Below are 18,182 nucleotides of genomic sequence, written 5' to 3'. Positions count from 1 at the left end.
GCTTTTTCATTACCTACTATACTACTTATTTAAATTATAAAGTAAATTATTAGTTTATACATGACAACTCTATTATGATAATTTTTAAATATTATAATAATATATAAAGTTTATTACATTAGTATTATCTACATCACAACGACAACCTGTAGGGCTGTAAAAGAGTTCACAGTACATAATATTACCATTGCTGAGCTAGTAGGTATAAGTAAATTATATACGTACAACATAAACTGTGTGCAGAGAGTATTGCACATGTGTCCCAGATTAACTATATATATTGTCCCTTAGCTCTTGACAATTAGTACATGGTTATACAATATTTTATTTTTTTAAAAGATTTTTTTAAATGTTGGGATTGTTAGGTGCCATTTTAATGTGTCACGGTTTTTGTTAACATAAAATAGTAATAAAACATAAACATTTATTAGGTACTTATTTAAAAGTATACATTTGTTGAAAATACCTTTTTAAGGTAAAACGTTAAGGCACCCGGTGCCGATGCCATTTTGTCCTAAAAAATAAACTCTGCGGGAATAACGATTAATTTGTACATAATTTTTTTTTTAATTGCCAGAGGAGAATATTCTACAGCCCGCATCGATCTCTGTTTTTCAATATTTTATTCTCAAATTGTATATGTCTAAAAAAAATACAAGATAAAAAGCATTTGTTTACAATTTTTTTAATACAACTATTTGAAATAAAATACAAAATCAGAGTTCGATGCGGGCTGTATGAAGTCTTCTTATTTCAGATAAAAAAAATAGTCATCAAAATCCGACAGTTCTACAAAGCTTGAGAGTTATTCCCGTAAAGTCATATTTTTCGATATAATACACCCTATCAACCCCCCCCCCCCCCCTAAATAGGTATTGGGTAGTAGATAAGTGTTTCCACTCTTATAATTTAGGGGGCAACTAAAATATAAAATTTAATTTTCAAATTTTATTGAATTGTGGAAAACTTGAAAAACTGGCACCGGCACCCTTATGCAACAATGATAATTCAGAAATTGAAAAACTGCGGGAAAAGTGTGATGTAAGTATTTGATATTTTATGGGAAAATGGGCTATTCTAACTATATATTATGTAAAATAAATCAACAATGATTTGCAAGCAAACTCTTTGATAATGTTATAATGATTGTCGATTTAGTGTATGAAGACAATTTTAAAGAATATTACTATAAGTAACATACTTATATAGGTACTATTCCAGATACCACAACAGTCGTTAATAAAACTGAATGAGAAATTTCTAGGCATCCAATCATAATTATTAATAGCATATTATACTTAACGACTAGAATCCCAGAAAAATTAAATTATCTTAAATTGTATTTAATTTGTTGTTGAATTGTACATACTTACTGCTGAGAGTTACACCCAAAAGGATTTAAACAATCACAATTTTTGAAAGAGTTGTCATTTTTTAAGGGCAACGAAGTGCACGGGGTCAGCTATAGTAATATTATAAAATGTAAAAATCATGATACAAGGTTAGATTTGACTCACCAAATTCTTTTCTTAAGACGTTTCTTATTATCATATTTAATATTTGATTTTTTTGATTAAATAACTAAGTATTCAAGATTTAGTGGATTTGATCTTAAGGAAAAATCTATCGATGCGTTCCTTGCAGCAGATATTTTTTACAAGTTGTATATTTATGGATATTCAGTATTCCTGTGACATCTACTTAACCTCGTTAACAATATTACACAAGTAACACAACTTCACACAGGTTCTTTAACAGACATTGATATTTGAAGACTTTATACATAAAACATTTGTATTGACGGTGACATAGTGTTAAAGAAAATATAAAGTAAAAACCAAACAATGACTTATATGACTTATAAATATGAAATCTATTAGCTAATTTTTAAATGTATTACTCACTAGTAAGTTGTCATTTGTATTTTACATTTATGTTTATCAAGATTGTTAGAGAGTTTTTTTTTAAACGTTTTGTATTTATCTATATCATTATAATATGAAATAATAGAACTTGTAACATCCGTTCTTTAAAATAATATTAATTAAAAATATATTACAGTTTGCCCGTATGCGTGCATACATTATTATTGTATCTAAGAATTTACACAAACTTTGAATTATGAATATATAATAGTTGCTATATTAAACGGATGAAAGGAGCCTCAAATTTAATTTTCACACACAGTACTCAATTGGTTTAGTTACTAGTAACTGCGTACACCATAAGTTTTATTGAAATGTACGAACATTTTGAAAAATAGAACATTCGAGTAAATATAACAAATATTAATCTGCATATTAATAATTGCATAATTAACTATTTGCAACACTTTTAAGTTAAATTGTTTTATTACAAATATTTAAATATGTACCTAATTAATTTTAGTAAGTATCTACAAGATAAGCCAGAAAAATATTATTTTGCGAAAGTAATTACTTTATATGTTGAGCTGTTCTGACACTCATCACATTATAAATATGCACCGATTTGCGCTGAATCAAAGGTAGTTTTATTTTTTTATTTTACCTCTTCTATAAAATAAAAGTACCTACCTACGTACAAGACAATATTATAAGTTTATAACTGAAGCACAACGTATACTACGGTACAATGCGAGTACCTATATTATACTTGTATCATAATAGTTTTAAATCGTTCATTACTTTTCTTGAAAGAACATTTAACGATAATGGCTAGTAAATAAAATGTTGTTAAGTTTGCTTATAATACGGTATCGTTAAAATTTATCTTTGTAGGCTAACATCGCAAAACAAATAGGAGATCATTTTCAAACACTTAATATAGCTATATTATATTACGTAATTTATAGCAGGTATAGGCAAACAAGTGCACATATTATGTATCACATTATATTCCTGGTATTCGCTAACAATTACATTTTTTTTTTTAAATATTCATCGCTATAATACATTTATTAGGTAGGTACTAAACAAATAATGAATCATAAATAATTAGAAAAATATACAAAACGCTCCATTTACAAAACACAAACGCTGCAGCTGTAAACGTATTTGATAATAATTAGGTAAATTATGCTTAATGTTTTTCTTTGTATGGGTGTAATTTATTTTTATAAGATTCGTTTACCAGAAAATAATTGCGTAAATATTACAATAAGTGATTTTTATGAGCCAATTTATGGTTAGGCTATTTTAAATGGATTAGACTTCTTAGAAAATGTAAGAAAAATAATTACTTTTCATTTGATTACATTTCAAATACAAATAGAAATATCATCATTCCAGACTTTATAGAAGGAATGAAATATATATTTTTAATATAATATAAATCCAAGAGGATTTCTTTGACAATCTAACAAAAAAAATAAATTAAAGTCTGTATGATAAATTACTCGAGAAAACTATTTTTTAAATCAACGTGTATATATATATATATATATTACTAACTTGTTTAGACTAATCATTTTTTCTAAGAAAAAGGACTCACTTCATTATCAGACATAAATTAAATATAATATATACAATGAAAGAAGTAGAAGTAATCATATTATAATAGAAGACTAAATGAATATAGATATAAAATATATTCCCTTGATACTATGTAGATAAATGATGTCACTGGAGTAATGTTTGATTTAGATTAAATAATATGTTAGGGTTGTAGGAAATTAAAGAAAGTATTAAGATGAAATTAATACATAAGTAAATCAAAAGGCAATCGTCACAAGATTCTAGAACGAAAATGATTTTCGGCCAATTCAAGAAACCTTTAAATAGGTAAAATATTATATTTTTTGAAATGAAAAATATGTATTTGTAATATAATATTAATAATGTATCAAACATACGTATATTTCAGGTTCACAAAATCAAATAGGTAACTTTGATTAAAAAAAACCATACAGTTTAACATACCTACCTATATATCATGAAAAAAAAAATATTCTCTATTCGAGTCAAATCTTTACCGAATGAATTTAAATGACAAACTCACGTCTATAGTATAAAGTATAACTGATGCGAAATCAAAGTTTTTGACAATTCCCGAGACGAAAACTGAAGTAGATAAAACGTTGTACACCAAATATATAATATTATATTATATTATATTTCTAAAATGAGAAATCAATACTATTCTCAACTAGTTTCGGCAAGTCCAGTAGAAACCATATTATATATACTATAGAATAGTTTCCATTCCTATGATCATCGTAAAAACTAATATTCATTAAGTACCTAATAACTCTCGGTTTATTACTTACAATCAAAAGTTTCAAAATATAATTAAGTATAAATTACTATACATGGCGATAATCATTAATAATTGTAAAATTAACTTAATAAAAATAAATATCATATAGTTGCAGGTTCGGTTGGTTAAGTCAGTAAAAAGAAAATATTTAATTTCGTATAGTTTGATGATGACTCAACTGTGGCGCTACGAAACGTATAGCTCATCATATTATTATGTATATATACGTATGCAATAAGTATGATGTAGGTATAATGTATTAATACCTATCCTGCTCATCTTAATATATACCTACTATAGATGTGCCGCGCAGTCATAATAATTTATCCTCCATTAGTCATTTTACGTGTAACCTACCTCCTAATTTTGTAGAACGTACACGTTAGGTAAAACACATTATCTCACATAAGAAATTTGTCACCATATAATATTATTCACTGCATATGGGACGACGAGATATTGTACCCACCGCGGTATTCGCTTCATTGATGATATAATTAAATTAAATTAAACCAAACAGTATATTATTATACTATATTATAGTGTGATGAAGACATTACATTATATATTATATATCTACTATTCTGCTTAGATGCCAACCAGAAATAGCGTATTTTATATCTAGTAATTATTACAAGTTTAAGATCTCGTTAAAAAATTAAATGTTATAATGTTGTATTAATTAAAGCTTCGTTAGCTCGTATATTTAATATATCATTAATATATCACTGTTATTTTATATAGCAAGGTCCTATTATATTATGCTATTCGAATGCGTTTTGATTCAAAATAAATGCAACCCAAATATAATTAAATCTAATTAATTGATTGCAACAAGTGTAAACTAATTAATTCAATATTTAATATTTCTAATTCAGTAAGGAAACTATATAACACGTTTAGTTAAAATACTTGGTATCAGTACAAAATGGTTAAAAAGATTCATGTAACTCCTATAACAATATTATTATACCACTAGAAAACTGGACACACGCGTGGTACTTCAGAACTATATCATCAATATTTCCAGTAGTTCTTCGAGAAAATGGAAATAAACCAATAACATTTATAAGGAAGTCTCTAGCCTCGTTGTTCCAAAAAATAAAATACTAATAATAAATATATTATGACATATAATTCGATTAGAATTTGTATAGAATTTACTACATTGGACATCAAGTTTCCGATTTAATTATTTACATTATTCGTTAATAATAGTTAATAATAAAAAAATATATAATATCAAGTATATTTACCTATGAACATTTATTCACCAAGAATGCTCACTCCCAATTTTGATTTTTAAAATTATGATATAATGCAGACAATGATAAATGATAATTATTGATTTATGCAAACCTTCATAACCTGCTATACGGAAATGTATATTGTGATTAACAGTGAAAAATAATCCTCTCAAATTCAAAAAATAATTGTTTGATTATATTTATCAAAAATTATTAAATATGTATTAAAATTAATGTTTGGGATTTTGAGTTGCAATAAAAAAACATTAAAAATAAATTAGACAAATGATGGTTATAACAGCTGCTATTATAAGTCGTTCTAACGTCTGCAAAGATAGATTATGGTAATTATCTGGATTTTTTTTCATTTGTATTCTTAATAACCGGGAGTAAAATGAAATGTTAAATATATTAGTTAAAAAATAAAATACATTAACTGTCAAAAATTTGAATTTCAATAAGCCTGGGGATCTACCTATCGATAATCGTTGAATAAACGCTATTAAAGTATCACAAAAGTTTTGTTGAATGCGGGAGAGAATTATATATATCATATTATTGTATATACATATGCCTACTTAAAACTCTCTAATCCTTTAGAATTAAACGCACATAATCCAAAGTGAATAAATATGTTTATTTTTAAATCCACAGTGCTCCGTTAAAAGGATTGGTTACGACGGTGGAAATAAAATTAAGTCTCCAAGTTCACGTTCGGACGTTATACGTATAATCATATTATATAGCTTGTGATGGGCGTCTGAGAAAATGAAAAAAAAAAAGAAACAAATGGTTTTAAGGATCTGACGGCGGCGTTATACCTACCTACTCAACATATTATTTTACTCAACGGAAATTTGACTTTACTCGATTTGACTTAAATAATAACAATAATAATATGCGGTTGGCTTGTATCCGAAACAATTTTTAAGGGTGTTGCGCGGGGTTTTGGTAATAAATAGAGACATTATTATACACATATAGTTTGGGTTAAGGCTTTTATTCAATTTATTTCATTTCGGTTTTCTGTAACCAGCAATGATGTTTGGTGTTTTTGTCTCTGCTATCTAATGCAAAGTGATATAGGTAAGTCGTTTATTTGATTGAGATGTCGTTTAAGAGAATTTTCTTTTCTTATTTATTTTAACATACCTAATAGTTTTTACATAACTACTTTATAAAAATATAATGAAGTAATAATTTGAAATATCTACTGACAGAAATATCAGTTATTTTCCAAATACCAAGTCCAAATCACAAACTACATAATTTGTAGTATAAAAATCTTAGAAACCAAATTGTATTTTTATACATTGAAAACCTATAGGTACTAATCACGATGAAAGATAGTATCTATAGCCGTGGTACCTACTAATGAAATATTGACTATACGCGATACAAGCTAAATAAATTAAATATTTAACTTTATGAGTATTCATAATATATACATTATTTATAAACAGGATTTTAAGTAATAACTAGCAGGCAGCAATACATACATATAAGATCATATAATAACTTAAAATCGGTAGGTACCTAATAAAAATATGGACGACAAATTATAATGTCAACTACGAAAGAAATGTTTTTTCTTAGGCCACTCAAATGTAGGCATAGATTTTTTACGGCATTTAAGGACTGCCCAGCACATAAAATAGGATTACACGGAATCAACTCTGTCGTTTTTCAATTTCCCGTATAAAAAAAGAAGGTACTAGATTGAAACAAAATATTAAGCATCGCATACAGTCCCTAAACTGTCGCAAAAATCTAAGTATTCGAAAACGTGTTTTTTAAGCGCATAATATTGCTGAATATTCCGAAAATCATAATCAGCTGCAAGATGCAGAATGCATTAAGAATACATCGCAGTGATATCCATTATAATATAGTCAAAGCACAACAGGGCCACTCACCATTCGTCCCTAGGGTCAGGCAACGTTCTGTGCAGCGATATGAGATCACTGGCGTACTGGTTGAACGCGTTGTTCTTCCAGCCCTCGTCGACGAGCTTCTTAACGTCGGCCGTCAGGTTGGCGGGCAACACGACCGGTTTGCCCATCTCACCATAGACTTTCCGGCCACGTTCCTCGTCATTGGCGCCCCCCCTGTTGGGCTGCGGCAGAACACCTTCGCCGTTCTGAAGCCCAGCGGCGCCGGCCGGCTGCTGGACGATCACTGGAGCAGCCGGTTGCTGTTCCACGCCGCCTTCCAGCGGGAACTCGTCGTCCAGCAACTGGTTGTCGGCGTCCACGTCGTCGGGCAGACGCCGCTGCGCCGCCGCGATCGGTTGCTGTTGCTGGTAGCCGCCGGCCGCGGACGGGTCGTTGGATGCGGGCGTGATGCGCCTGTCTTCCATAAAAAGCAACACGGTGACCGTCAGCCAGACGGTGCATCCGAGCACCAGGCCCTTGAGCAGTGCTGACTTGCGGCGGTACAGGTATGACGCGATTTTCATCGTCGGGCGGTGGGTGTGGTGATTTGTGCAGTGTTAGTGGTTGTTGCGGTGCCTTGATGCTGGTTGTGGTGGAGGTCACGGGACGGGCGCCGGCGGTGGTGCGGGCGTCGGGCGCGTTAATGTGTGACGGCGGAGTGCGATACCAGCTATCAGTGGTGGTCGGACGACGACGAAGACGGCAGCGGCGGCGGTAGCCGAGACGTGCGCGGGGAGGTCGTAAGCGACTTCAGCCGTAGTTGTTCCCTCATGACTGGCCTGCGAAAAACAAAAACCGTCATGAATACACTTGCACGCATTTTAATATCATGAATCATAGTGAAACACTATAATATAATATCATATTGTTATACAAGTAAATAATAATTATTAATTTATATAAATCTGCAGCATGCAGGACGCAATATAGTTAGGTATTATTAACAATATTATTGAATTAATTTTACCACAAAACAATATACTTTAAATAGTTATGAAATATAGTAAAAAAAAAAATAAGGACAAACGTTATTTTGACAAAGGTCTATTCAAAATAATATAATTTATTGATATTTCGTAATTTAAATTTTATTTAAAAAAAATTATTTTAATAAAATTTTACTTTTTTAAATTTTAAAGTGCATAATTTAAAATTTTTTTTTACTGTGCATTAAATGCACAGCCCTTTAAGTAATCCTTATAGGTACACATTAAATTGTTAATGCATTGACAACAAATACGTATTTCATGCATGAACGTATATACGTTTAAATCGTTTTAGGTGTCAAATGGCAAATTGTATAGAGTAAAATGCTCGAAGGTTAGGTAAATCTGGGATGGAGGTAAAATGAACATTTGACACATTTTAGCAGTAAAAATGTAGTTATGATTACGACAAATATATTTTTTTTAACGCAAACCTATGCTAACGCTAACTCATAAATATTATAGAAAAAATGTACTATATCATATTGTATAAGATTTTTGGTTTTAGGACTTTGATGTTACTCAATAGACAATAAGTAAATAAGTATGGGGTATATAATAATGATTTTATATCAAACGAGATGAAGGCACCTTCTTTGATATTTCTATTACAGGCCTCTGAACCGAGAGTGAAATCGGAGTTTTCGTTTACTAGCGAATTGTTGGGAGAGAAAAATCATGTGCACCACAGGGCACAAGACCGAGTTTTAAACTTTTTTTTTTCTATAATCAAAACTAATTTCGAACCATTCGTATGTGTTCAGACGTACCACGCGTTCAAAGACTGGTAGACGTATTTCCAGGGCGGAAGGATCGCTGAGATTTCATTAGGAGTTAATTCAACGGCGTGTACATTTTTGGCCGAGGGACTCGCTACTAATGAGGTTCAAGACGTGATGGAACTTCGTCCCTAAAGGTTTTTCTCCCTTTCCCCGTGCAGTATTTCGCAACGTTTTCCGGGATTTCGATGACGTGGAGATATTTCGGTCGGACGCGATGTCCTATTGCTTTCATCGTCACGGTTTATATATACATACTCTCCAAACGTAACACGATTTTCCCACGTCTGCTGCAGGGCGTTTTCCTCTGTTCATCAATTCGTAATGATTTCGCGATCGTTTACGTATTCAACCGGCGAACTGTTAAGAGCGTTGGAAGTATATAATATGTAATACAAGCATTATACAGAGTGCGAATGCCTATTTTAAATCTCATTTAAATATAATATAGTATAGAGTATAGATATTATATCAAACCGTTGCTCTGTACTACTTTACACACCCCGCCTTATCGATACACTTACAATATCATGTTATTACAGCAATAATAGTATTGTATGGTTTGGGAGAAACATTTTTAATATTATGTGTGATTTACTGGATGCACCAATTGAGCGAATATTGTTGTAATGATAAATAAAAACGCACGAGCACGTGTCACTGTTCGTAAGTGATTTATACGAAGCCACAATAGAGTCTCACGTGTGTGAGAGGCATTAGCGAAAACTGTGTCAGACCGGTGTTATATTTTGTCGTTATTGTTATTATTAGTATGTGTTTTTTTCGGGGAAAAGATGTGCTTTGGACTTCGAGGCGAGACCAATAATAATATTATATTATTTATATTATACAAAGCGGATTTGTTTGTTGCAAATCTTCAGCCCAGAGCCGAAAAACGTAACACGTGGCAACCGTGTCTGAATCGATAAACGAAACTATTAGCACGTTCACCTGCGGGAAAACCCGCAATAATTTTGGCGCAAAACAATATGCACCGCTAAGCTGCGTAATCCCGATGTTACCTATACCGACCAGATATACTTTGGATTACAATACTATTTCATTTCGAAAGGTCCGAAAAAAAACAAATACAACGAAAGTCACACGGCTTAAGAGCTTTAGACACTTATTTGATTTCAGACAAACTTTTATCGAATTAAACAAGAACAAAAAAAATACAGTACCTATAATATATATTGGACAAATTTAAACATGTCGGTTATTTATATATTATTATTAGTCATTATAGGTAGGTAGTAAGTAACGAAAATAGAAATTAAAAATATTTATTAAAAGTCCACAATGGATTTAAACTGTATGTTTTATGTTGTGTAGTAAAATAATTGTTATAAATAAATAAATCTTATTAAGAGTTAAGACCAAACAAACTTTTACCATGAAATACCATGCCTTTACATTAATTTTTTAAAAGAATTTATTTTCTCTGTTATTATTACTTTGATGTTTTAAATTTATATTATATGATATGCTTAATGAAAATATTTTCTCAGAATAACGGCTAAAAAATGGTGCCTAATGTAAAACATAAGAATAATAGAATTTTCTTAGCATAGGTACACAGAATAATGTTTTAAATAATATGGCTAATTTTTCAATTTTTATCCCTCATAATTTACGCATATCTAATATATGTATATGTATATACGTACGTCGTACATGCATTAGCATTAATATTTATTTATAACACGTCATATTATATTATACATGTGGGGCGATTCATTTAACATAAAACACTTGACGTTAAGTTTGTGTAATTTTTCAGTATACATATTTTATAGTCAAAGTGGTAGAATGATTCGAAAAATATACAAAATTATGTTGCATTATACTGATATAAGTATTCCGATTTAATGAGCGTCCCGTGGATCCTTATTATAATATTGTATTCTATGCTATCATTATGCGTGGTTGTGATGCAAGATCGATATTATTATTATTACATAACATATATGCTTCGATGTCATAGATTATAGATATCTATTGTTTTCAAAAGGCTGGCTGGTTTATACACTTATATAATAATACTATACAGCGTGATTTTTTTTATAACACTTGTTATATTTCTATTACTAGTCAATTTCTTGAAAATTTTTTTTTTACCTAATTTTAAATTATTATAAACCATGCTATTACTATTTATCATTTAATACTTATTATAATCTTATAAGTTTTTAATCTTTTGGAATGGCATATATTTTTTGGAGTATCTCGATGTAAATGAACAGTTATAATTAGTTATAATCATTTAAAGTATAGACAATTAGATGAGTGGTCAGTGGAGAAGCATAGTTTGTGTAAATTTAAAAAATATAATTTTTTAATGACTTCTATAATTATTATGTTAAAAATAATTTTCAAAAATGTTAAGTTTTAAAAATATTGAGCTCTTATATATGTTGAAAACAATCATTCTGTATAACTCTGGCACAGATAGCTTAATTCGATTTATCGCAAGGTATAATGTCACAGTGACAATGCACATATTTGAAACTCAAATTATTCACTCGTCGTACACGTCTAAACCGACTGCGGTAATTGCAGATCGTCTGCTGCTCCCCACTTTATTATAGTATACACTCTTCATCATGTCTTAAACGTTCTGAGAATTGCAGCCCTGTGGGAAGGTTATATATGTGTGTAGTGCAGTGAGTGACTCGTATATGACTACAATATAACAAGTATATTACAGATGACCATAGCGACTATAACATTTATGTAATTAACGGTTCATCAAAAACGTAGTCAACATTAACGCAAATGTGATAAGTATAGACGTATAATAATAGTGTTGCGGTTTAAGAAAAAAAAAATTATTACATTTGTCAAAACACGTATCAAAATCAAACGCGTGATGGTGTATTATAATAGTACCGACATTTTGAATTCAAATCATATTTTAAACTTAAAAATAATTGTTCGATATAATGTACAGCTATAATATGCAATACACCTATACCTACCTACCTATTATAAATACTTCCAAAGCGCTTGGAACGATCAAATTGTCGTTTCACGAGAGTAACATTATATTATATAATATGTTTGTGTACAATATTCATCTTAATTTATTTTCATCCCACTGAACGCGAAGATTTAACTTTCAAAATTGGTCCACTAAACACAATTTCGGTGTAACAGAATTATTGTTGCATAAAATACGGCTGCGCGCGCGGGCGCATACACACACACACACACATAAATAAAATATACCTATACACTCTATGATCGGTATGCGCTTTCAGAAGTCGAATGTCTCGTCGCCACAGTTATACGCGTAGAACGTCACCCTTTTCCCTTTTACTATTAAATACACTGCACGAGCAGTATCACATAATGTACATGCGTATGCATATAATAATAATATAATCGTATTATACACATAAAACAGTATAGTTTGTGATCATTGTTTTGCGTATCATGTATTATATAGTTACTATGTGCGACCGTGAAACGGAAAGACCGCGTTTCGAGATTTGCGTAGGTAGCCGGTAGGTTTGGTACTAATATTATTATACATTATATAAGAATTATTACTCGTTCATGTACAATATACTATATATTTATACACACCGAAAACGTAGGCGCTTTTGTTCTCGCCCGCGGAGCGTTCCGCGCGATACATCCAATTCGAACGGCAATTCAGCGACGACGGGTGTGGGTCGGCGTAACGGAAACGGCAATGTGTATGTATACACGTCAAGCCGGAAGTCAGCCGTTTTATTCCGGCGGTGCTGCAGGTGCCGGTTCTCCGATCACCCTGCAGTACACAAAAGTCGCGGAATAGAGACTGATAATTCACGAGCGACTCCGCTATGAGGATATAAAGTTTGTCGACCATGACAACCCCACCCCCGCAAAAACACATATACCCAAGTCATTGGACTTTGTCCCGCGAGGGTCTTTGTGCATATGGCGATTACGGAGACTGTCACATTTTTGTCGAGTCAGGGTCTGGTCTTGTATAAAGATAATATAACAATATGTGTATATAGGAACTTTAAAATGTCATTGTGGGGAAGAAAATTTTAAATCACATCTTTGACTGTAACTTTTTGTCCAGGAAATTATTTGTATAAAAACCAATGGTTGATTAAAAAACCGTTAAAAATATTATCAACCCAAAACCATATATATATGACGAAAATTGTATAGGTACCTACAAATAAGTTATAGGTTCAACTATTAAATGCGTTTATATCATTTCTTTATAATAAGTATAATATTATATACCTACTTATTATAAAGTCTAATAGTATAGGTCAGCGACTTGTGCAAAAATAGATTAATTTACAGACTACACGAGTATATACGAGCAGCCGCGGTCGGTGAACGTATTATACGACTAAGTATCCCGAGGCGATACGTCAGCGCCGTAATACAGACTGTCACTATAGTAATAATAATATTATACCAGAAATCTATTATTCACGTATATATTATGTATATACTTCAATACATCATACATATATTATTTATTATATTAACAACGTACTTGTAATATTTGTGACGGTTTGATTAACCAGCTATGCATGTTTTTACGTTAACTTATAGCCGACTTTATCTATATATACTATACTATTATAATAACAATAATAATAAAATAAGGCAGTGTAGACTGAGTTATAAATCTTCAAATGATCAAGCATATTTTTTTTCTTATTGTTACAATATTATAATATATTAAACTAGAAACTTTGAAATTTAAATGTTCGTTAAAAAGTTAATTAAATAGTTATTAATATTAATATTTTATTTTTGTTTTACAATTTCATAAGTATTAATCAAGTTTTTGTGTTTGTTTTAAATATTTATGAAATACAATATTCAAATATGTAGGAATTTTAAAAAATGTCAAATTTTGTTAAGCAAACTTTAAAATAAGATATTTTAAATCCAGAGTTTAAACATGGGGGGTACTTATGCAACGAATTTTTGCTTCGTAACAATGATTAAAAATAGTATATTATATTATTGCTTATTATAGATTTTTAGCTTTATACCTATCAAAATTCTAGTAAATGGCCTACATACCTTTTGAAGTTGCTGAACGCTTTTAATAGTATTATTTTTAAATTTCGTCTTAACGGCGCCGCTGAAAAAGCGGGGCCACAAGTATAGAAAAAAAATTGAATATCTTTCGCATAGTTCAATCAACAGTTCAGATCATACTTATCCGGAACCGTTGTCGAATAATGAGTGTATTATATTGTATTAAATTATTATATAATACTATATTGTCACCCGGGCATATACCTACACATCAGAGATCGATCAATGACTATATTATCCGACGCACACTTGCCCGGTCGTGCTGCAGTGGCTTATTGTGACAGAGCCACAGAGAAATGTTTATCCAGATCTGGGATTACACTCTGTGGTCTACAATGTTAATTAGACCAGGGGTAAATGCTAAAACCAATACTTGGCATGTGGAGCAACGTGTACGCGCCGAAACGGAAGTTCGTTTTGTGTCTTATAAACGCAAACGCAAAAGTTCAACCGGAATTCGTGCCTCGCACCGCTGCAACGCGGTCGGATTGTCACAATAGACAATTAATATTGTCATCGTCTGCAGCCATTGCAGGGTCCAATAATATTGCATTATACGATACGTGTGACCCGAATGATCGAGTGAAAGATGACTATTGCACAGTGTAATTATGCATACCTTTTTGTAATGCTTTAAATCATTGATACATGTATAAGCACCGACAGTAAACATTGGTCGTTAAAATAATACTGAACCATGTCGATCGATAAACTACTGTCGTTTGAAATTTAAATCGAAAATTACACTTTTATTATACGTAGGAACATCGGTTTTACGACGACTTTATTTTTGGACCCAATTTTACGACAACGTTTATAATATGATATTATTCGTTATTTGTATCATATATTGGTATAAGATGACGTAGTATATTACATTTTTGCAACGACGACAGGAGGATATCTCATCTCCTGCAGGGACACCTTTGCGATATATTATCGTACGCTTAATTTGATTCTTGTATTAATTGTATACGAAGTTCAAAAAATACCGGTGATAAGTTCCCGCATGTTACTATATAGTATTTCAATGATTGTATGTATAACCTGACTTATTATTATTTATTTTACGACCGCGAATTTTATTTTATCCTATAGCGTCACAGTCCCGACGATCAGAGATCTCATAGTTATGACTTATGGCAAGTGTGTTTAAATTAAAAAATGTATTATTTGAGATGTCGGAAATATTATATTGAAACTTAATATTATCGTTCAAAAAATGTTTATTGTTGACATTGCAGTTACGTGAAAAACGAAATAACTGACGCGCGTATAACTATATAAGACTCACGAATGTAATTTAACCAAAATCCGTCAGTTATACTCTGTAATATACACAAGAAACAATATAACAACCACAGAAGTCGAGACTTAGCTTAAGACATTAACAGCATCGGTAGAGAAATATGTTGAGACACATACACTATAAAATACATATTATTATATACATATAGCAATACAATTACAACGTCATTGTTTATACGCGCGAAAGATGGCGCAGTGCGTTTCTAATTAACTGTGCCGCACAAACACGCGGTTGGCCGGAAATCGAGAAACCGTCGGAAATGAGAATTTCTGCGAGGTCTGCGGCGAAAAAAAAACATAATGAATCACTCACCCTTGAACTTGACTACCGGGAAGTAGAATAAAATTGAAACTCACCGAAACATAAATCATATTTTCACGTTGCTGTTTACCGACGTCCGCACCAACCAACTTGATGTCCCGGAGTGCAAGTGTGCAACGGTCCTGGTAAATTCACGAAGACATAATTCATTGTCCGTTATTGTCTGTTGTTTATTTTCTTAATCTATTTTTTTCGGTTGTCGCTCGGGAGGTTTACACACCAAAGATAAATCATACATTTTTTTCGAGATAATATTATATAATAATACAGCCTGAAGAGAACTCAACACACACATCACCACACATATCTCGGGAGTAAAGCAGCACATACGTGAATTCGTACAGTATGTACGTTTTTGGCATATTATAATAATATAATCGATTAAAATAACCTATCAGTTCGATGAAAAATAATATTCCTGTATTTAAATTTGTAACGAGTTTAACTGTAAAAAAAAATATCGTGATTCAAGATAAACCTTAGTTATTTTATATCATATATTTTACAAGTGATATTAATTTTAACTGTAAAAACATTACATACATACTAGCAACTATATATATATATTAAGGTATTTTTTTTTCTATCGAAGTTATCTTAAAAATTATCAAGAATATTTTGCATAGTAATGCAATGAATGTTCATATAATATTTTAAATAGGTATATACCTAAATATTAATGAATATGAATAAAAAGTATTTTATTATAATAAAATTGAATGAATTATAAACAGTAGAAAAACAATTATGTTTAAATTAGATATAAAAACCAGAATGCAATACAAACAAATGTAATGTGAATTTTAAATTTTGAATTTATTTGTGATTAGTTTCAACAGCCGTACGAAGTAAAAATTAATTTGTTATGTAATAGGAATACACAATAACAATATTATATTATTTATTAATGCCAAACAACTATTTACGATTTAGAACACTATATTTTCATCAGAGCAAATTGGATTTAGTAATTTTATTCAGTTATCGTCAGTTTTGTAAGGCATATTGACAAAAAATATATGTATAAAAGAGACTTTCGTTGGATGAATTATTTCGAAATTTGCACTTAATCTGCATTTACGTTATTATGTCGACAAAAGGCGCATTTTCCGTAATACATTGTAGGTAAACAAGGAACACAGGCACACAAGGGTTGGAAAGAAGAAAAAATGGTACAATCTGTGGTAGGTATATGTTAAATAATAATAATATTATGTATGCGAGGAGAAAGGTAAATTAATATTTTTCTTTCAAAAAAAAAAGATTAATCGTACGACGTATGTAAGTAAGTATATTGCATATATAGGAGTGTAGTATACACTATACACCGCGCTCGTAGTATTATATTTATAAGATTTTATGTCGTCAACTGATCTCTGCCGTCGTCTATTGCCGTTAATTTTAACGCTGTACGCTGAGTAACGTCAAAAAACAAACGCAAACGCACCTCTCCTCTCTACCAGCCGATTGTCAATATGGGCCGAATATGTTAACACGAATTCCCAGTGCCAACCGCGGGGGTGTGGTGCACATACGAGTCACGCTCAACCCCCTTACTCATCAATCACTCGCCTCGGAACAGGTTATGCGTGTGCCTACCTCGAATGGTGCCCGCAACCCCATCGCATCGTCACTGAAACATAATATATATATATACATGATATACACTCGCCGCGCACACGGACATATCAGCGGTAGGTATAGGCCAAAAATAAATCATCGTTACGCGAGCACAAATCCATAAACGGTCATAAATCATTTTCTATAAGTGTTTCTCGGCTAGAACAAATAGCGGTTACCGATGTACATGTACATATATACCAGCACATATAATATATTATGGTGCACGCCACTGCACTGGTTAATACATGGTATTATTGGGTGCAATAATACATACTACGGTCGGGTCGGGACTGTTTAGGCGTGAAACTACGATGGCAACAGTGAAAATGCGCAGAGAATCTCCCGCGGCCGACAATCATAATCCTCCAATTTTCAGTACGCGAGTGGGCTGTAATTGATTTGACGAAATTCTGATCGGTCGACCGACGACGCTTAGGGCGTACAAAATAAAAACAATTCTCAGAGACCATAAGACGGATGGCCGGGTATAAAAATGTGATCGTCAAATACTGCGACTTAAATAATCATATTTCCAGCAGATACACTGCTATAATAAAATTTCAATATTTTGAAAATGGGGGGGGGGGGGGGCTAGTGTGACGTACGACTACAGATGCAGACCGGTGACCCGCGCTGGAACATTCAACCGGAATGGCCAAGATAATGTACATTTAATC

At 31.6% G+C, this 18,182-nt stretch overlaps 1 protein-coding gene across 3 annotated transcripts in view; it reads right to left on the bottom strand.

The window, feature by feature from the left end:
• Positions 1-18,182, bottom strand: part of LOC132940430 (putative polypeptide N-acetylgalactosaminyltransferase 9) — a 123,024-nt gene that overhangs the window by 58,943 nt on the left and 45,899 nt on the right. For all 3 annotated transcript variants that reach the window (XM_061008038.1, XM_061008039.1, XM_061008037.1), the window contains exon 3: positions 7,400-8,196. In XM_061008038.1, coding sequence (XP_060864021.1) covers positions 7,400-7,941 — 542 coding nt within the window. In that variant the 5' untranslated portion in view covers positions 7,942-8,196. The remainder of the gene's footprint in view (positions 1-7,399; positions 8,197-18,182) is intronic.

Source organism: Metopolophium dirhodum, chromosome 3, assembly GCF_019925205.1.
Source record: "Metopolophium dirhodum isolate CAU chromosome 3, ASM1992520v1, whole genome shotgun sequence".
In the NCBI taxonomy this organism is placed as follows: Eukaryota; Metazoa; Arthropoda; class Insecta; order Hemiptera; family Aphididae; genus Metopolophium; species Metopolophium dirhodum.
The sequence above is the reverse complement of the archived record's forward strand: the minus strand, read 5'-3'. Positions and strand labels throughout refer to the sequence as shown.